Source organism: Pelmatolapia mariae, linkage group LG16_19 (genome assembly GCF_036321145.2).
Source record: "Pelmatolapia mariae isolate MD_Pm_ZW linkage group LG16_19, Pm_UMD_F_2, whole genome shotgun sequence".
NCBI lineage: Eukaryota > Metazoa > Chordata > Actinopteri > Cichliformes > Cichlidae > Pelmatolapia > Pelmatolapia mariae.
This window is the reverse complement of record NC_086241.1, coordinates 11,430,361-11,452,675: the sequence shown is the minus strand read 5'-3', so window position 1 is coordinate 11,452,675 and position 22,315 is coordinate 11,430,361. Positions and strand designations below refer to the sequence as shown.

At 37.4% G+C, this 22,315-nt stretch overlaps 1 protein-coding gene across 2 annotated transcripts in view; it reads left to right on the top strand.

The window, feature by feature from the left end:
- Nucleotides 1-22,315, top strand: part of epha6 (eph receptor A6) — a 186,386-nt gene that overhangs the window by 131,535 nt on the left and 32,536 nt on the right. For both annotated transcript variants that reach the window (XM_063499351.1, XM_063499352.1), the window contains 2 exons: nucleotides 20,262-20,386; nucleotides 20,743-20,905. In XM_063499351.1, coding sequence (XP_063355421.1) covers nucleotides 20,262-20,386; nucleotides 20,743-20,905 — 288 coding nt within the window. The remainder of the gene's footprint in view (nucleotides 1-20,261; nucleotides 20,387-20,742; nucleotides 20,906-22,315) is intronic.

Below are 22,315 nucleotides of genomic sequence, written 5' to 3'. Positions count from 1 at the left end.
ATGCGACATATTAATTTTCAAGTTTGTTGTACAAACTTTGCTTTATGTATTGCATTTCCATGTATGTTGTACATTTTAATAAGTCACTGCAGCTCTTTACATTTTCCTAGCAAAATATAAAGAAATGGAGGGCTTTTCAGTCTTTGGTTTTCTGCTTTTTGCATTGATTGGCATTCAACAAACATCAGACCTCCAGCACGTCCATAATATCCACAACATTGTGCTTTGCTTTTAACCGTGACCTTGGACTAATCTAGAAAATGTGTTATTAAATTGGCTAAATGGAGCAGCACGGTGGTGCAGTGTTGCCTCGCAGCAAGAAGGTCCTGAGTTGGTCTCTACCATATAGCTGTGGCTTTCTGTGTGAAGTTTGCATGTTCTCCCCATGCTTGCGTGGGTTTTCTCTGGGTTCTCCTGCTTCCTCCCATAGACAGGCAGTTAGTGGGGTTTGGTTAACTCATAGTTCTAAGTTGCCCATAGGCCCATAGGTGAATGGTTGTCTGTCTCTCTGTGTTAGCCCTGCAACAGACTGGCAGCCTTGTCCTGCCTCTTGCCCTGATAGCTGGAATAGGCCCCAGCACCCCCCCACCCCCCCGTGACCCAGACAAGGATAAGTGGAAGACAATGGATAGATGGATGGAAATTGGATAGAAAGTAATATATTTCTTATATCTTTGCTGGGCTTTTAATGGCAAGTATTTTTTTTACTTGTACTTTCAAACATTTAGTTTGTTATGGCATCCTTTTCAGCAGCTGTGTCGTTAAACAACAACATATACCAGGAAGCTAAACCGTTAGCTCAAGGTATCACATCTTCAAGTGCAAAACTAAGATGAACCGAGCAGCTATGTTTATATTACGTGTGTGCGCGTGTGTGTGTGTGTGTGTGTGTGTGTGTGTGTGTGTGTGTGTGTGTGTGTGTGTGTGTGTGTGTGTGTGTGTGTAATGAATAACTTTGTGCATCTGTGATACAATGTTAGCAGGTGTTCACCCAGTGAGTTTGTCGGCAGATTTATTTAGCCTGATTCCCACAGGGCTTCATGTGACCTGGGGCATCTGTTGCCCCCTGCCCATTTTCTGCCCTTCAGCACCCTCTTATGTCAATGCCCATGACCTGCTGCTACCACAAACACACACACACACACACAGAGAGAGAGAGAGAAAAAAAACCTTGACTAGTTTAGTTGGAGCTGTGGAGAAAAACAGCAGATGTTAAGCTAAACAATGAGAATGCTAGAGGTGATTGTCATGTTTTACCCATACCATAAACAATAAATGTCTGATCTTTGCCCTATCCTAATTGCGCAGTTTGGGGGGAAAAGAGGAGGAGATGGTGATATTATATTCGAGAATTAATACATCTTACACCATTTGATTTTGTTATACTTTTGAGCAGGAAGACAAAGGCTAGAAAATGCAAAGAGCAGGTGAGAAAGGCCAAATTATCACAGCTGGGCTCAGTAGGGAGATCTGCACCAATAGAATGGCCTTGTATATGTTTATTGATATTCAGGTTACAGCATACAAATACTCACCTGCTTAATATGGGTAACAACAGATAGTTGGGCTAGAGACAAAGTCATAGAGTTAAGTCAAACTTTAGATGCATATATAAGGGAATAAACGTGAATATTTGGAATACCAGTATGATTTCAAATTAATTAATTTCCTTTTGTGCATTTTAAAATAACCCCACTGCTCATCTTTTGACATAGTGGTTCTTCCACAGCGAAAACAAAAATGAACCAGTGAAAAAAGAGGATTTGTTTGAGGGACTTGCTACAAAAACTGTTTGTTTTTCTTGAACATTAAAAACTGTTTAATGAAAAAGAAGTTATAGATCTTTAACAGTTTTTATTTCTTCTATAAAGGACTGCAAACTTCATAGTACTTTCACATTTAGATGACTGAGGTGCACACACTCCATAATCACTACTTGTGTGTAGGTTGAATTGCAACAGATTGAAGTGTCAGCAACATCCTGGATGGTGTCCTGGGGGATCTCCTCCCAGATCTGGATCAGGGCATCAGTGACCTTTTAGGCAGTCTGTAGTGCCATTTGGCAGCATTGGATACACCAATACATAATACATAATGTTCCAGACATTATCAATTGGATTCAGGTCTGGCAAACCTGAGGGTTAGTGGTTGGCATCGAGGCCTTCATCATCAGGGAACTGCATACACAATCTTTCTGGTGTTCTCTACAAAATGCCAGTCTTGCTCCATAGTTCTGGGCTCAGGTCCAACTTAAGGACATCAGTCATCCTCATGCTTTGTGGAGTGGCTTTCCAAGAAACATGCACAAGTTGAGGTTCCTGTTCCTTGTCACAAAAAAGGAGCAGATACTGGTCCTGCCGCTGGGTTGACGCCCTTTTAAGGCCCTATCCAGCTTTCCTACTGTTATTTTCTCCACCTTCTTCAGACAAACCGTCCTGTGGTGACACATGGTATAGGCTGTCTTGGAGGAGTAGAACTACTTGCAACCTTACTAGGCTACAGATATTCTCCCATGCTACTAGCAGTAACAAGAACACTAGCAAAAAGCAAAACTGGTGGGATGAGGGGAGAACAATGGCCTGTAGCCACCACCTGTAAAACACTTTTTCGGTAGTTGCTGAGTTTTTGCCTCTCTAGTGCACCTGCTGTCACTTTAATTTACACCAAAGCAGGTAAAATTGATTTAGAATTTCTAACTGGACAGACTGATATCCCTGATGTTTAACTCACTTTGTGTTATACTGTGATGATCAAGTGTTCCCTTCATTTTTTTGAGCAGCTGCTGCTTCAATGAGCGTATATAAACCCAAAAAAATATGAAGCAACATCAGTCACTTCATTAATTATAATTATTACTCTTATTGGTAATTATGAGTCTTATCCTTTACTTACTGCAGCTGTCATGCACAGAGTCACAGTTTATTAACGGCTCTGTTTTAAATGTCATCTGAGTCCATCCATCGCAGCTGGCTGAACATGTATGCTTAATTGTTGTTGTTTTTTTTAAATCACATATAATGAATATACTAGGAACATTTTTGTGTCATAAAAATATTTTTTTGTGCTATAGCTAGTTAAAGGGACTATATTGACATATAAGCTTGTGGTGCAGTCACAGTGCATTGTTTTTCTAAAACATCTGTTGGGGCTTGGTGTATGTGCTAACTGGTGCAAGAAAATATTGTATTGTTTGAAGATTTGTATAGGCAGAAGAGGATTGGAAGCATGAAAAATATTCGAGCAACGTGTCTTGAAAAATTTTTGACAACATTATAAAAATTACTGAAGCAATTTATGCTTTTCTGAAGTTTCCTCATGAACACACAAATCTAGTAGATAATCTTCAGGATCTGCCTGGAAAATACCTTAATGCCAGTTTTGCTTTAGGTTGTTCAGACCATCACTGAGCTGACCACATGCTCTGCAGTGTTGTGTGTGGCCATATAGAATACCCTCAGTCAGCTCCTGTGGGCACTCCAGAAGAGCTGTAAGTCACCTATTCGCAGCCACTGTTAAGAATAGCTATTCCCATGGATCGCTATTCAGCAGTGCTAAGAGCAGGTGGAGAATTTGAAGGAAAAGAGATTTGCTATTTCTCTTGCACAAAATGATTTATGCCCAGACTTTTATCAGGAAGCTTCTCCCCTCCTGCAAAGATCATTTCCCCTGACTTCACCTCACAACGGGAACTATTTTAAGCATTGGCTCATTAATACAGAGTGATTGGATTCATTGTTCTGCAATCCTGATGGATGTTCTCTGAAGTTTTCTCTCTCTGAACTCCCACCTCAATCCCCTCTTCAATCTTCGGGCTGAATTTCCTCAAAAGAATGCAGCGCCATTGTCTTCTGAAAGTTGGATAAATCAGTTGTCAATGCCTTTTGTCGGTTCAGTTCATTTAAATGAAATTATAGTAACCTCACTCCATCAAACCATTCATAATGACAGCAGTTCTAACTTAAATCTCCACAGACCTTTATACATTTTAACAACCACTGGAGACGTATTCAGCTTGAGGTCTTAAAGTTTGTACTACACTTTCACACTGTATTCAATTGTATTCACAGTGAGACATCAGATACAATGACAAGCCTTCTATTGTCATATACATGACGTACACACTGTATTATCCCTTTGAACCGCCACCTACTTTAATACCTAAACAGAAAATCAGTGGATTAACTATTAGAAACAGTTTGAACTACCTTTGTCCTAGAGCTGGGCGATAGAACAATAACGATATGTATTGCGAAAAAACTTTTTCTCGATAGAAAAATTAAACTATTGCGATAGGCCTCATCTCTCTTGTCCTCTTAAAAAAAAAGAAAGAACAGCCAATCCAAATTGAGTAGCGCAGAGCCAAACCAATCACAGCCGCAGCGTCACGTCACGTGACTTGTTACGTACAGCACAAGTGCCAAGGCGCACATGTGTATTTGTTTTTGCAGCCGGGCTGCCCGGGTAATGAAGGAAATGAGTTTGCCGACTAGAGAAAAATCAACCGAGAGCGTGAGCGAAGGTTACCGAAGAAAAAAACAATGATGGTTCCAATGCCGGAGAGCTTGTCGAACGGAAGGGCCATAGAAGTTCCGTAGTGTGAAGGTATTTCGGCTATTTCAAGTCTGACAAAAAACAGAGTAGCGCGCACTGTAAATTGTGCCGAAAGCAAGTCTGGAAATACAGTAAACCGGTGCATGCTCAATCTCTGACTGAAAGCGCTAATTCGTCATTCGGCTTTTGTCAGACTAAAGTAATTGTTAAAACTGTTTGAAAAGCTAAGCTATACAACAAGGAGAGGTTGAGAATTTCCTTTTAGTTCTCAGTTTATTTGATATTGACAAAAGTTAGTCAATTTTGTCTGTTCTTCTGTAAAACGAACTATTTATTTTTAGAATTAAAATTTTGTTTCTAAGTGGAATTGACAATTTAGTAGTCTGTTTTGTTTGTTCTATTTTGAAACTTAAACGCTTTAGCGGCTGCCTTTTGTGTAGTTTGCAATATTTGCCTTTATTTATCTGAAACTGAAGTCTCATGTTCCTTAAGCACATCTACCCTGTTGAACTTATTATGGGAAATAAATATTTAAATCAAAACAAGCTGCAGATTATTTCACATTTTACTTGTGAGCAACGGCACATTTCAATCTTACAAATATAGTTATTTGGCTTATATCGTGATATATATCGTTATCGCCAGAAATGAAAAAAACATATCGTGATATGAAAAAATCTTATATCGCCCAGCTCTACTTTGTCCCAGATATTTGGAAGTATTTACCAGTAAAAGTTGGCGTGTGTTCGGTCAGAGTAAAGCAGCACAATTGCAGAAGAAGATGATTAACAGAAAGTGGAAACATTCCCTCCAAAATGGCATTTTCTTTGTTCCACAGAAAACATCAAACTGTGACCTTTTGCACATTTATTTGAAGCACTGTGTGATCGGCCCAGACAAGGATTGCATTATTCTTTACCACATTTACCATCACCTTGCACATTACAAGTGCTATCAAAGTGCATGCTTCTAGATTCAAACAATTCTTCATGGCCCATTCATGCAACACTGTATCAACTGTGTGCTCTATTTTAACTCCAGGATAGCTGACTTTGACAGCAGGCTTGTGTATAGATGGCTCTGCTGGAAATTTGCTCTATAGGAAACTGTGCTGCTGCAGTGAGTCTACTGTGGGTGCTACAGCAGGGTCGACTGCTATTTATACTGTACCTCCTCTGCAGTGGCACTTCACTGCTCTCCCTGTGTACTTCTGTTCAGCGAGAGGATGAGAGGGGATTTTGAAGCAACAAAAAGTTTAGATTCTGTTTGATTTTCACTGATGTTTATATTTATGTAACGAGCCACGATACTTTTTCCACCACGATTTTGATTCTTCTCTGAATTGGAAGCCACAGACAGCACTGAAATTATATATTGATTTCCCTTTAGAAAGCCATAATCACAGTCATCAAAACTATCACTGTTACTGCCATTATTATCATCATAAAATCTTATTGAAATGTCCTGCTAAACACAAGTAAGGTGGAGGCTTAGGCGAGCAGTATGGTTGAACAATCTAGCCCTTTAAACCCTAACCTAATTTACCCTTTAAACCAGGGGTGGGCAACTCCTGCAGGGTTTAGATGTATGCTTGATCCAACACAGCTGATTTACATTGGCTATATTACGTCCTCAACATGTCTTGAAGTTCTCCGGAGACCTGGTAATGAACTAATCATTTGATTCAGGTGTGTTGACCCAGGGTGATATCTCAAACCTGCAGGACACCGGCCCTTGAGGCCTGGAGTTGCCCACACCTGCTTTAAACAATAACCTGTCGCTGGTGACGGGTTAGGCTAACAAAATGAAGTCTAGATGAAGCAGTTAGATTTTTTTGTGTTTGTTTATTTTGGGGGGTTTTCTGAGAAAGTAGATAAGTCTGTTCATATTACATGAGAAAATGTTGAAACATAAGAACAAGATATCCATCCATCCATTTTCTTCTGGTTCAGAATAAAAATGACTAGAATATAGTAAACACACAATGTACAACACAGAGTAAAAGCATGACTAAAAATACAAGACATAAATAAATATGAGTAAAACAATAAAATCAGAATAAACCAAGCAGGATTAGGTGGGTCTTAAGAGCAGTAACAAACTCCACTATTTGGAAGACTCAACAGCAAAAAAGCCCAAAGGCCAGCCAGGGGGACTCAAACCCAAGGTCTCCACCACACCACTTTAACTATTTGAACAAATTATATTAAATATATTAACTCAGTGATTTAAAATTCAAGATGTGAGCAGGCGAATACATGTCCATTTGATCTAACTACCTCTCCTGTTACCTTTTTACTTTCTCACATGTTTGAACATGATGCACATTGACGTTTGTGTCGGCCTATATCTGTGTCACTTTCCAATGCTGAATGCTTGGTTTCAACCATAATGAAGCTTTTAAGTAGAAGCATGAGAAATGGACAGGGTGTTAAGGACAGGGACCGGCAGGGAAATCAACTGTCAGCGGCCAGATACTTCCGTTCTTCTCATTAATTACTTTTGGGGAAAGAGAGGTGGAGGCCAAATGAGTATTGATTGTGGTGGGCCAGTATAGGGCTGGTTTCACTGGCCTTTCCCACACGTCATTGCTTCTCCACATCCCCATTAAGTGGGAACAAGAGGGATCAGTGGCAAGCTGGGACCTTATTAAAGACGGGACCTCAGAGTGTCAGACAGGCTAGCTAGCACACAAACCTTCTCTATGTGACAGTGTGCAACGCTCCTTTTCACTTTGTATCTGTCTGTCTTTTCATCCCCCTTTCACTGCTTTAGCGCAGATTGTCAATAAGAGAACAAAGGTTTAAATGTTGTTCGTTGTTTGCAAGTTAGACGCTATCCAATGTCAAAGCTTATCACACGAGATTTTGTTGATTTGTTATTTCTTTGTTTTCCTTTTTCCTTTTCCTCTCTTCCCTTTCTCTTACTATACCTCCAAATCACTGCAAGAACATAAAAATGGCACAAAACTTACAGAAACGTCCCTTTCCTTTTTCCTTTTTTCATTGCCATCTTTTTAGTCCATTCTTTTGTTGCGTGACTGATGATTTTAATTACCTGTTAACTCCCTGTACTCAGCAGATACACATGATAAATTGTCCGGGTGGCCGTTATAGCCACCATCTGGATGGGGCAAAGGAGTCTAAGGAGCTTTTCTACGCTGTCATACTAAAGACAGCCACCACAGCGGGAGGGGGGGGATTGCAGGTGTGCCGAGGGAGAACAAGAAACTGGCCCAGTTTAGATTCGGTTGACAGCTATTTAGTGTCGTAAGGGTCACTTCCATTTTTCCTTCCCGAGACTACAGGGAGTGACAGTATGCCTCTAGAAAAGGAAGCTGATATCGTCACAGTAGGAAGAGAGACTGTTTCTAATGGCTAGGAAATTGCAGTACTTTCTATTGCGACTGAAATGGAGGAGATGGAGGTAGAAATGTGAAGTTTCAGTGGATTCAAATGAGGCATTATGTATTCATAAACAGGGCCTATGTAATGTTCAACATTGGCTAAAACACAAGTACTCAAATATCTGAAGCAATGCAGCTAGAAAAAAAGTTGCTTGGTGAAATGGATAGAAACCCTGCACCCAACCAAGAAATGTACACTTGCTGATCAGAAAAGTTGTTTTTCACACTTAATGCAACAACTGCTATTGTTATCAAGGAAACTACAACAACTTTATCTTGCTGAGGGATAGTGCCATCTGCCTAAAGTTGTTGTTTGTTTTCTAATAACAGTGCCTTAAAGCGACTCTAGTTTGACTTGAATATTTGATGAACAACATTTTCTAGTTATATATTTTTCCTTTCTTTTTCCTCTCCTTTTTTGGAGGGACAAGTGTATATAAGTGCTTAGGGAAAGTGGAGGTAATGATGAATATGGTGAATCAATAGAGTGTTGAGCATGGAGTAGGGATTAATTATGTACATCCTTCATCTTACTCAATTTTGGAGTTGACGATGATGTCGAAGTTTTCAAGCAAGCATGAATGTAGCGTCCTGAGACTTTGGCACATACTTCCACTTTTGCATATATGCGAACACTGGTTTAAGTGATGTTGGACAGCTTTGAGTAAAGTTAATGTTGTGTCTTGTATACAGTTTTTCTAAATACATCCAAGGTAGACCCTCAAAACACTAATTACCTCCTGTATTTATCCTCATACATAAGACATAGGAGATAAGCTTCTTATCTCGTTTCAGTAAGAAAGTTGAAAAGGTAAACTTAAACATATACCACATACCGACAAATTGCTGGGAGATTGGACTCTCAGATGGAGTTCAGTGCCAATTAGGCAGCAATTTTGACATATCACGCTTGCCTAGGCTGTCACTTATTTGAGTTGGATTTTATAGCAACTCTCAATAATTAGGTTTAAGCCAGTTTATGTGGGTGTTGTCAGATCTGTGTGATTTCTGTGTTTATGCTTGAAGTTCAGAACGCTGTACAGATGACCTACAGTGCATTGACAAGGACCCTCAGCACTAAAGCAGCATAATAATGACACAAAACAAAACGCTACTTTGGTGTTTTCTCGTCATTTGTAAAAGCAGCACATATAAAACCACAGAACTTAGACATTACCCAAATGTGACACTCCCTCTTTTGATTACTTAAAGTAACAGGAGACAGTTTCAATCCTTTCATTCATTCAATCCCTGAGTTCTGGAAAGCGTCTGTGGGGTGCTTCGGAAGCACTCAAAACATTTGACATTCGCAGCCAGTGTTGGGAATTAAGCTGGATGCTATCGAATTGAGCAAATTTAAATTCAAGTGGAATTCAGGCATATTGAATATTTGTTTTTCTAAAGTATGTGTACACATGGATGTGGTCCTGTAAATCTTTTCCCTCTATTTTCCCATGAAGATGTGCAGTGAAAAACCAATTTGGATGCAGCATGAGACAAACACATTCAGACACCTAGAAAAGCGATGTATCAAAATAACGGCTGTAAACAACAGCACACATATGTGTTTCTCTCGTGCAGTCTATCTCTCTATCAGGATTGAATCAGTGAAGTGTTAGGACATCGTTTAAGCTCTCGCTCAGCATCAATACTGGCACTATTGATTTTTTTTAAACAGTTAATGGAAGCCTTTAGGGCAGGAAAGCTAATTAAAATCATATGCAGGTCAAGCTCATTTAAAGACTCCCCATTAGTTTATGTTGAGCTTAACCACGCTTGACTGCAAAATCCATCCATCGGGCGTCGTAATTGACTGGTGTTTCTAATGGCTTTCCAGTGCTTCTTCATCTCAAAAAAGGATAGTGAGTTCCTCTGGCAGATTTCATGCCGCCGGTGTAATAATCCACATACAAAATCATTAAAGACACTTGATGTGTGCCCTGTGTCCTCAAAGTATCTTGTCAGCACCGGGAGACATTGTTGTGTTTCAAAGGCAGCAGGCCTTTAGAGCAATGCATCTGCTGTTTACAGAGAAGCAAATATAATGTGCTAGTGAGATCTGGTGGCTGTGGAGGCCAAATTTAGTACAGCGAACTCATTGTAATGTTGAAGAAAAACTGTTTCAGATCATTTGAACTTTGCAACATAAACAATGGGTACACTGTTGTCATAAAGGTATGGACATGGTCAGCAACAACACTCAAGTAGGCTGCAGCACTTCAACAATCCCGATTTGGTTGCAAGGCAGGATGGGTTCGTTCTTTTGAGTGTTCTTTCTGCCAGATATTGACCCTACTATTTAACTCTTGTAGCAGAAATCAAAGCTCATCAGACCAGGCAACATTTTTCCTACTGTCTGTTGTTTGGTTAGCCTGTGTGAACTGTAGCCTCATTTTCCTATTCTTAGCTGACAGGAGTGGAAGCTGATGTGATCTTCTGCCTCTGTAGCTCATCTAATTCAAGGTTTGATACGTTGTGCTCTTCTGTAAATCTTTCTTGTACTTGTTACAGCTAAGCAAAAGTAATTTATTGCTGCCTTCCTTTCAGCCTGAAGCAGTTTGGCCATTCTCCTCAGAAATCTGGTGTCAACAAGGCATTTTCTCCCAGAAAACTCCTGGTCATTCAATATTTTCTCTTTTTCAGATCAATCCCAGTAGATCAGCAGTTTCTAAAGCATTCAGACCAGCCTGTCTGGCACCTATGACCAAAGTCACTTAAATCACCTTTCTTCCCCATTTTAGTTCTTGGTTTGAACCTCAGTATAAAAATGCAATATTATACTGTTAACAGGCTAGATAGCTAATGCTTGTTTAATCAGTTACCACTGCCTTTGAGAGCTGGTGCTCCATGCATGCTCAATGTAAAAGACTAAAAAGGTTAACATAGTACTAGATTGATGTTTTCAGGGCAGTCAGTTACCTTCCTAAGGCTCCCCTTTTGATCTGCTAATTTTATGGTTAATAAAAGGACTACATAATGGCATTTCATCAAAACTCAACAACTACCTCAAAAACACAAAACTTTATCATGAAATTCCTCTTTTTTATTCAACTTTTTTTCAGAAAGAGCTGTAAGTTGTGGAACTTGTTTAAACAATGTGTTCCCACATCTTGGCAGATTAAAGAGTCCTTAGACATACAATCTCGACTACAGCAGCCTAGTACTGCATTGTTTTGTTTTTTTACACAAACAAAGGAAAAAATGACTTAACAAGCTTAAAGTAGACAGTGTTTCAGTTGATAAAGTTTGCTTAAAAACACCATACTCAGCATTTTTTTTAAGGTTCTCTAGTACTTTCATAATTCATTTTTGGTGGAATGATCCGCAGCTATGGAATATAGACAGTTTTTTTTTTTTGTTTTTTGTTTTTAAAAAGGACAGTCTCTCTCTGTCCCTGTCTTTTTCACTCACTGTGGCTTTCTAGTATTTAATGAGCATGTGTGCTATTTGTATTATTCACTTTCCAGATTGCAAGAACATTTTTTTTGCCAAATTCTAATAGTAGCCACAAAACATAGTTATGTTTTCCTGATAAAGTACATCATAGCTTTAACTATTCATTCTCTTAGCCATTTTTTTCACTTCAGGGTAGCTGACGGGCTGTGTGTGTGCATGTGCGTCTGTGTGTGTCTTTTCTTTATTCACTAATCGCACACTTTTTCAGTTTGCTTTAATAGTTAATTAATCTGTTATTAAATAGAAACAGGCAGTTTTGCATTTTGCAGCTCTGTTTCCTGCTCATTAGACAGAAACTACCACAGGTAATTGAGGGGTAATAATTACCATATTATTATGTTCTGTTTCTTTCTTGTTACCCTACTATTACCATTTTATTACCGAGCTGTATTTCCTGTATTTTCCCTTATTATCCAATTACATAAATTTCAACATAATATTACTCAACTGTAACCACTGTTGCTTCAATGATTTACTTGCATATTAAGTGGCTATTACTTTGGTAATTGTTGGTAATAACTTATATAATTATAATTATATAATTACTTAATAACTAATAACCACATTATTACATTCTTGTTTCTGGCTTATAACCTTACTATTACTCCTTTATTACCAAGCTGTAATAGAAAGTTCTACCGAAAATCTGTGTGTGAATATATATGTGTTTATATATATATATATATATATATATATATATATATATATATATATATATGTATATATATATATATATATATATATGTGTTTATATATATATATATATGTGTGTTTATATATATATATATGTGTGTTTATATATATATATATGTGTTTATATATATATATATATATATATATATATATATATATGTGTGTGTGTTTATATATATATATATGTGTTTATATATATATATATATATGTGTTTATATATATATGTATATATATATATGTGTTTATATATATATGTATATATATATATGTGTTTATATATATATGTATATATATATATATATATATATATATATATATATATATATATATGTATATATATATATATATATATATATATGTATATATATATATATATATATATATGTATATATATATATATATATATATATATGTATATATATATATATATATATATATATATGTATATATATATATATATATATATATGTATATATATATATATATATATATATGTGTATATATATATATATATATATATGTATATATATATATATATATATATATGTATATATATATATATATATGTATATATATATATATATATATATATATATATATATATATATATATGTGTATATATATATATATATATGTGTATATATATATATATATATGTGTATATATATATATATATATGTGTATATATATATATATATATATGTGTATATGTATATATATATATATATATATATATATATATATATGTGTATATATATATATATATAAAATAATGCTCAGGGCCCTTGTTGTACAAATCCAAGCATAGTGAGAAGGAAAATCTGATGCAAGCAGACCTGTCATATTTATACTGGCAATTATTTTAAGCCAGATGGACAATGCCCTTGCTTCTGTGCTAAACATATTGTTCAGCTCTTCTGAGCACTTCATGTTCATGTGCTTCCATGAGTCAGAGGGGATTGTATTTACCCTGTGTTTATTGTCCCCTATCAGGGGCCAAAATGTTAACGTCAGATTCTCACAATCTCGTGTCTGAGTTTAATGCGTCTACAACATAGCTGTGGCTGCAAACCACATTGGCCTGCCACTACTGTTGTACCCGGCTGGCATGAGAAGCAGAAGAAACCCTGCAACGTCACAGCCTCAACAGAGTGGTTCATTACACAGAGTTAGATCAGATAAAGTCCTCCTGAGATGAATTTTCTCTGCCACCAAGGACAGACACGGAAAAGGATATGAGCACGCTCTGAGTAAAATGGTCATATGAGAGGTAATATAATAATAACACCTAATAAGATGTCAGCAGCTTCAGCTTATTGAAAAGTAAGGGTTTATTTTCTACTCCAGCTCCTTCATGCTTTCTTTTTAAGACAAAATGTGCATAGGAGCACTTACATACACATTTATGCATATACACCCCTGCCCTTTGAGCTTTCTTGATTATGCTAATATTATTGGCTGTTTTCAGTCATGCATGACATTAGGTTGTTCTGGTTTGACTACCATTTCAAACTACCTACCAAATTTTACATGCCTATTAAATCTCCGGTTATTAAGAAGAAGCCAAGCATTAAAAAGCATTTAATGTAAAAGTGGCTGTAGCACGGCATTAAATGTTGTTCAGTATACATCACCCCTTATTTCATCATTCACCAAGTTTTGATTCTGTTAAAATTATTGATAGGAGTGTTTGGCTGTTTTGTGTTTTAATCATTCGCATGACATCATGTCAAGTCAACATCGACTACTTTTTTTTTGTTTTGTGAGGCTGTTTGCATTTTATTCACCATTTACAAACAAATGCAAGAATTGCTTGTATTTCAATATGCAGTACAATCATAAAGCCACCTGTAATGAGTTAGATATCATTTCCAACAAGAGCCATAACACTTTATGAGAAGTACTTCTATAAGCACTCATATAGTGATGTGCAAAAAGTCTAGAACCACCTCTTATTTCTTTGTTTTCTTATTAAGGATTCAGGCATTTTTTTTGTAAAGCAGCATTGAGCAATAGTTCTCCAGGCTTTCTGAAACTCTTTTAGTTTTTCTTTAGATATTGGCTGCCATCTTTACTCATTTTCAGTGCAGTCCTTGTATCTGAGCATTTTCAGAAGAATGGTCTTGTTGTTTTTTAAAACACTTAACACTGATCTATGAGTCAACCATAAAAAAGGCATGTAACTAACACAAGACCCGACAAGTGTTGCATCTACACATAACAGTTTAGGAAAGAACATGGAGCTTATCCCAGCTGCTACAGGGCGAAAGGCAAGGTGTACCCTGAACAGGTCGCTGCAAGCGATGGACAGATGAATGGACAGATGGTGAGATGGAGTTTGTTGCTAGCATTGACAAAAACAAATAACTTGTTCCTAATTCTTCATTTTCATCTATAATAAATCTGGAAAAAAACACAGATTGGTGATTCTTGACTTGGCTGAAAAATAGGCATAACTCAGCATGTTATTCCTCAAAAAAAGCTGGGGACTTGGGGACTTACGAATCAAGATTTGAAATTTCTAGTTCAAATTCATGTACAGGAGGTTAACAGAGTGAATGCAGTGAGTGTCTAAAGCCATCTGTAAAACGCGGTCATGGTTTGAGGTTGCATTTCAGTCAGTGGCTTGTCAAAATTGATTATAATTATGAAGGCAGAAATGTAACCTCATGATTCACCATACAATACCATCTGAACCGCAATAAAGAGAAGCAATAATAGAGGGCATGTGCCGTCAGATAGCTTTGGATAAGATCTGAAAACAGTCGAGGTAGGACTGTGAGCTGCACCTAAAGAGTTACACTAAATTAGTCATTGTTTAAGTTACACATATGCACACACCTACATAAACACACATCACAATATGGCGCTAATAACTCAAGAAAGTCACAATGTTGCATTTCTCTCATACCACACTGTGTTTCTTTTATTCATTGATCCTTAATACTAATAATTTTGCATTGCAGCATAAGATGGAGTACAATACATATAAAACAGACTTTTACTTATTCTATTTTTTTCTGTAGGATTACACAACTTTGTAAATATAAAAGTACTTCTTTCATGTTTGAAAACACTAAAGCAATCTGTTTCCTGTTCCCTTTCAAATAACTTTAGAAAATTCTCATCTGTGGGTTCCTGCTCTCTAATATACTAGTAATCAGTTCCTTCCCATGTTGAATAAAGAAGGAAATTTAAAGATGTGCTGAAAAGGTAGAACTGGTGGGCAAAGAGTAGTGGGGACAACAACAGAGGTGTTCGCTTTCATTTTCTTCTAATAAAACAATAACAGTATGGTTTCCCAGCTCCTGGCTAACAAGCTCAAACCCCTACAGCCCAAAACTTTCATCTTATCTAACAGCCAACCCCTAACCCCAACATCCCCCTTCAGGATCTCTCGTCTGTTCCCTTAACCCAGTGCTTCCATCTGATAATACCGGGCTTTTGTCAATGTGAGAACTGCAAACACCTTCCCCAGGCATAGTTTTGTAGAATAATTGATTTAAAAAAACAAAAAACATATTGGTGTCATCATTTCACTTTGAATGCACATTAGAAAACCAGGCCTACATTTTATATTCATATAATGAGTCAGCTCTGTAACATTAGATGATAATGTATAATAATGACTCTCAGGGCAGTTACATCTGCTGACCTCTCTTGGGAGCTCAGCACAATTATTTACACAGCAGAAATTCATAGACCAAAGCTAATGCAATTCAGTCTGAGAAAGGAAGATGTAGCTTATTCAACTTATTTCCAATTAAAACCTGTGGGAAGGAGAAACAGCTATGTGGATTTGTTTTTTTAACAACTTGAAAGAACTAGGACGTGTTTTGAAAAGTAACCACTGAATGTGTGAGTGTGGCAATTACAGTACAAGCGACAAGATGGGCAGGTGTGATCACTGTCAGCCAGTGAAGTGCCTGTAGTAATATGTAGAGTAGGAGTTGCAAGATCCCCAAAGACTCCTCTTAGCTTAGCAGTTTCTCCACAAATTGTATATAAAAAAAAAGATGATTACTTTCAAAAACGACTATTTAAAAGCTTCAAGATTGTGAGGTTTGTTTTTCTTCAAACAAGCACGGTTACATTTGGACAGCTTTATGATTTTATGGGCACATTGCACACACACAGATGTTTTTATTAATTAATAACATTTCACTTATTTGACTTATTTTAAAAAATTGAGTACAGACAAATGTGGGGGAGGTCACTGAGGCAGTCCTTGGTGGCAGAGTCCCTGGGGTGGATGAGGTTCCTGAAGGCTCTGGATGTTGTAGGGCATTGATACGCCTCTACAATGTTGCATGGAGATCAGAGGGGGATTCCTCTGGACTGGCAGACCAGGGTGGTGGTCTGGAGCTGCACTGGCCTGTTAAGCTGGAGGAGGTGGCTGGGGAGAGGGAGGCCTGGGCTTCTCTGCCCCTGCAACGCGGCCCCGCAGTACAGACTTGTCGGATGGTCATTTTGTATAATTAATCACACAGTAATATATTATTATTGTCAGATAACTTGATTTCAAAATTCAGGAAAGCTGCAAAACCAAAAACAAACTCAAATGTCTGAATTCATTTTATTTGATTTAGCTGATGTTATCTGAGAGGACTGCAGGAACCAGGAATCACTTAACCGTGCATCTTTCATGAATAACATTAAGCCTTACTACAATATAAAGGGAAAGTTATAGAATCTTTTACACCAGTAGGAGTTGTCACCAGGGCTGGACTGGCCATCGGGCATACTGGGCATTTGCCCGGTGGGCCGCTCGTGATTTTTCATTTTTATGGGCCAATGGGGTTTCATTTCTTTTCTTTTTTTAAAGCTATAAATGAATAGTGGTGGATTGGCCAGTTGGTCATGATCGACTCTGGGCTGGACCAATTACAGCCGAGGAGGTCGAACTTTAAAGTTGAGGTGAAAAGGAACGCGATTTGTCCCGTACGACTTCAGCTAGAAAGTTGCTAATTCAATCATGAAACTGATCAATGATCAGCTGATCGGCTTTTCTCTCTGCGCCAGAAAGAGGAAACCGGCGGAGGTCACGCTAAACAACAGCAGCATGTTTAAGCTTGATCAGCTGATCCTTTTTTTTTACGTAGCTGACAGCTGGTAGCTGTGCAGGGGCGGGTCTAGCAAAGTTTTGCCAGGGGGGCAGGTAGGGCATTAACAGGGAAAGGGGGACACAAAGAAATACTTTTCTTTTTTATTCTCATTTAAAATGTCTGACTTAATAAATAATTATCTGAATCTTACAGCCAAAGTTTTCATCTGATGTAAAATGTATAGAAATCCATTATTGTATTCAGTAAATATTAAGTCTAGTATAAGTTATAGTATTCTTTCCTTTGGGAAGGTACCATCTGTGCAGTCTGCAATTCTGTTGAAGAAAGATGTTGAATCTATTTAATTACTGGAGAAAAATAATAGATTTCTATGCATTTGTTTTATACGTGCATGAAATTAAAATCGGTTTTGTCAATTAACCCTTTAAGACCTACCATAGAACCAAGTCCGCCAGAGCTTACTTTATATTTTTACATGCTGTAGTGCCATTTTTGGGAGCAGTTCAAGTTGCTATACATCAATACAACTGTTATAGCCCAAATTTTAATAATATGTATGCATTAAGTCCATAGTAACTACATAAATTGCAAAAAAGTGCAATAAACTACAAAAAAAATGAAAATTGTTTTTGTTTTTTTTACATATATTTCTACTTAGAGAAATTTAAGAGGTTTATCCCTCAAAACTTTAAATACAAAAAAGTAGCTTACAACAACAGGAAATTTATCTTGAGTGTTTAGTTTTATTTTTGAGATACACCAATTTTTATATACTGCAGAAAAAACGAAAATGAATCCTATAATGCAAATTTGCAAAGAAAACAGCATGTGCATCAAAATAAACTATTTAAAGCAGTGCAATTTGAGTTCTAAGCATCCCAGAAACTATTCAGAAAAGCATGAAGTCAAACATGACTTTTAAAAACACCAGTATAGGCTTATAAGGTCCAAAAAGTAAAAACTAAATTTTCTGTGAAATAGCGTCACTTCCGGTTTCGGGCAGGTAATGGCGGAAATGCGATAGCTCGCGCTGACGTCTATTTCAATGTAGGAAGTGTTATGAACAGCTGATCGGATCGGCAAAGCCTGTTTCTGGAATATTATGTTTTTGTTGCTGCCAGTGCTTTTTATGCAATTTTTGCAAAGCTATATGTGGAAGGAAACCCTGACCTAGGACAAGCTGATGGCATAAGATGTAAGTTTAACTCTTCCGGTTTCATATGTAAAAATAATTATTGCGCTAGCTTGCGTGGTTCCGGTTCTACAGGGATTTAACCTCCTAGGACCTGGTCCACATATGTGTACATCGCATTTTGGGTTATTTAGACCAAAATACTAAATTTTGCTCTATAAGGGCCTGATATCCACTTACGAGGACATTATACTGCTATTTTTTGATCGAAATTATATATGAATATCCTCATATGTGGCTGTCATTTTTCTTAGAAACAAAAATGAGGTGAAAAAAAATTTGGTAATTCTTTGTGTTTACATTCATCGGGTCCCAATATGCCCAAATATCAAAGAGAAATTAAAAATGCATGCCATGAAAGAGGTCGGGTCTTAGGAGGTTAAAAATAGTTACACAAAACGGAGCGTGCCCGCTCAGACCGGTTTTAAAGGGTTAAGCATCTTGAGGCAGAGGGTGGGGGAGTGGTTCCCTATTTTTATTTTTATTTTTTATTTTTTTATTTTTTTTTTTTGCTGGGAGTTGGCAACCCTATTAGTTAGGTATATGTAATTATAAATTAGGTTGTTTTATATTTTTGTAAGTACTATTTAGAATACCAGAATAGGGAGGATGGTGTAGGTTTAAGTTTATTATAAAGGCTTTATGGCTTTTCCAATAATACCATGGTGGGCCGGTCACTAGTTGCTGGGTTTTTTTTTTTTTTTGTTTTGTTTGGTTTGGTTTTTTTGGTGCCAGTCCATAACCATTTATTTCTGCTCTCTCAGTGTTATAAGATGGGAGCAGACCCTTGGAGCCAGCCTTTGGTGGCCATTCAAGGAACTGTAGTGTTTATCACCTCTGATGGTTACTGAGCCTGTGGGTGTGTTTTGTTCTCGTCATTGCCTTAGGTACTGCCCTGTTCAGCTGACTCCATTCAGTAATTAGGCCTAGGAGTAGTTAAGGTCAGGATGGGAGCACCTGAGTGTCAGAGTGTTACTCTCTTTACAGTCTGAGCTGTGTGCTTGTGGTTGTTTACTGCTCAGTGGAGCAGAGAGTGTTTTGATCATTTAACATTTTTGACCTATTATTCTTTTGACCAACTTCTAGGTTTTTGTAGTATTTCTTCCTTTAAGGCAGCTAAAGTGCCTTATACACTTAATTATTAATTAAAGAAATTAAACTCTTTTTCAGTTTTTGCCTTGTTGTTTACTTTTTCACTCCGGATGTGTTCACTGTTACTTCCCCAAGATTTTCTAGAGAATGTGACAGTTCTTTGATGTTTCAGCGAGTTTCTTGTTTACTGGAATAAACTACAGCTGTTGCTGATGTGAATCAGTACTTTTAAAAGTATGGGCTCCCGAAAAACAAAACTTTGCATTAATTCCTTTTTACTCTGTGCATTACTTACTTATTTCTAGTGTAGTCCATTATGATTTCAGTCATTAGTGCGGTGTATGAATAAACAATCCAGGTGAGAACAAAAACACAGTAAAGACATCAAGAATACCTCAATGGTCTGCTTAATTCTATTGTTTGTTTAGCTGATTCTTTAATTCTTTAATGTGATTTTATGGCTATAGATAATACAGTCTATGAAATCTATAAAATCGTAATGTAATTATGGCTAAATAGCTCTCAAATATACCACACAAAGAGACCACACAGAAAACAAAATTCTATATTGGACTGTTAGAAATACAGATTTATTGGAGGGGAATGGTGCATTCATGTGAAAGAGTAAGCTTGCTAATTAAATTATTTTCTGCTGCTGAGTCTTGGCACAGTGCAGTTCATAGTTACACACTCTTTGTGCACTTTGTGTACAATAGCATGTAGTGTTTTCAGCAGCAGTTTCTCAACAATGCCAAGAGGGTAAAGATACTGAAAATGATACCTGTCTGTGTGTTTGCAAACCAGGTCCGTCTCTGGTCGGGGCTTTAAAGAAGGACTGGGCTTCTCCAAACAGCATCGCACTCTCCTGGCAGCAACCTGAACAGACAACACTCCCGATCATTGATTACGAGGTCAAATATTATGAGAAGGTACTGAAATACTCAGTATATGATTCAAAGGGCAGATATATCACTTCTCAAGAGGAATCTGTCATGTTTCAGGTGAATTATTAAGCTCACAACATTAATTTAACAAGAAAAGGCAACTTTGTAGAACATCTCAGCAGTACAAATGTGTCATAGGAATGATTTACTGCCTGTAATATTTGTTCCCAAAAGTGATCAAAAGAGCTTACAAGCTCTCCATCACTAGAATGTGGCTGGAAGGCAGTATTTGTCACTGCTTGAAAAAATATCAATGACAAATGTATCTACCTTTTAAAACTTGGTCAAAATATCCTCCGCAATGCTGAGACTTTTGATCATCCCTCTGTTCTGCCCCACAGGAACACGAGCTGCTGAGCTACTCATCGACACGCACCAAAGCCCCCAGTGTGATTGTCTCGGGTTTAAAACCAGCAACTTGGTACGTCTTCAGCGTGCGCACCCGAACAGCTGCCGGATACAGCTCTTACTCTCCTAAATATGAATACGAAACTACAGGAGACTGTAAGTACCTCAGACAATCTACAGTACTTATTTGTTGTGCTGCAGTAAGGCCAAAAAATAGGATTTTTTGCATGACAATAATAATTTGTCATTCAGTCTGAGAAAATCAGGTTTAATATTGAAAAATACATTTTCAACTCTAAATAATGTGTTGTTTTTGCTCATCTTCAAGACGGTAAGTCAGATATTGAAGATGCTAGTTGCAACCAGCAGCTCAGGTTCAAGTGTAGTTCATGTAGCCTCAAGCAGCACCTAAGGCAGCCTACATCAGAGGCGCCACAGCAAATAATAAACCTGGATGTGAGACCACCTTCAAGTTTCCACACATAACACCTCCACTTTCATATCTCACAGCTACTAATTAGAAGTCGCCTGGTTCCCAATTAGGCACAGTTATATATATCGGAAATGTTGGTGTCAGAAGTACAGTTTTTATTTGTCAGTTCATTACAACAACATGAGCATTTTTTTGTTGTTGCTTTATAAATATATTATATTCTTTTCCCCTCCAATCAGCCTGTAGTTACAGTTATTATAGTTCCAGATCAAGTTTGATTTTTGTGTTTAGACATGGAATAACAGCAGCAAAATCTCTTTACAATACTCGATCTTTAAATGCCTTCTTATTTCCTATGTATGTACAGTGCGGTGCAAAAGTCTTGAGTCTTGAGAGGTGTTTCTCTAAGAGCTACTAGCTAAAACCTTGGCATATCTCAGCATGCTGTGCAACATCTCCTTAAAAATCTGCAGAGACTGGAAATGTGGAAGACAAAAGAAGTGGCAGGCCTAAAAAATATCTACAGCAGATAAATGGTATCTGAAAGTCATATCCTTAAGAGACAGGAAAACACACCTGGCGCAGTACCCGAGAGATGCATCTGGCCATTTACTTGATCCATCTACTGATCACTAAAGCCTCATCAAAAACGGTCTCAGTAGAAGGCTGGCTCTCAAGAAGCCATTCTTAAGGAAAAGAAACTGAGGAGAATAGCTAAGGTATGCTAACTTACACAAGAAGGGGACTGAAAATCATCATCATTATGCACAGAGGAGGTCATCAGAGAGATAACAGTGAATGTCTACAGCCATCTATAAAACACAGAGAAGGCTCTGTTGTGATTTTGTTAAATTGTTCAAATTGATGGAATAATAAGCACAGAAAAATAAAGTGAATCAAATTTCGATCCACCATGGAATACCATCTGGAAACCATCTGATTGGCAGTGGCTTCATTTTTCAAAATGACAGTGATCCCAAACAGGGCCACTCCACCTGGATAGAAAACACACAATGGAGTGGTCATGGATTTAACTACAATGTGAACATTTGGCATCTCTGCAGTGTGAATTTCATATAGGTTGAAACCACAACCCCTGAACGCCTAAAAGGTCAGAATATCACTTGCAATGG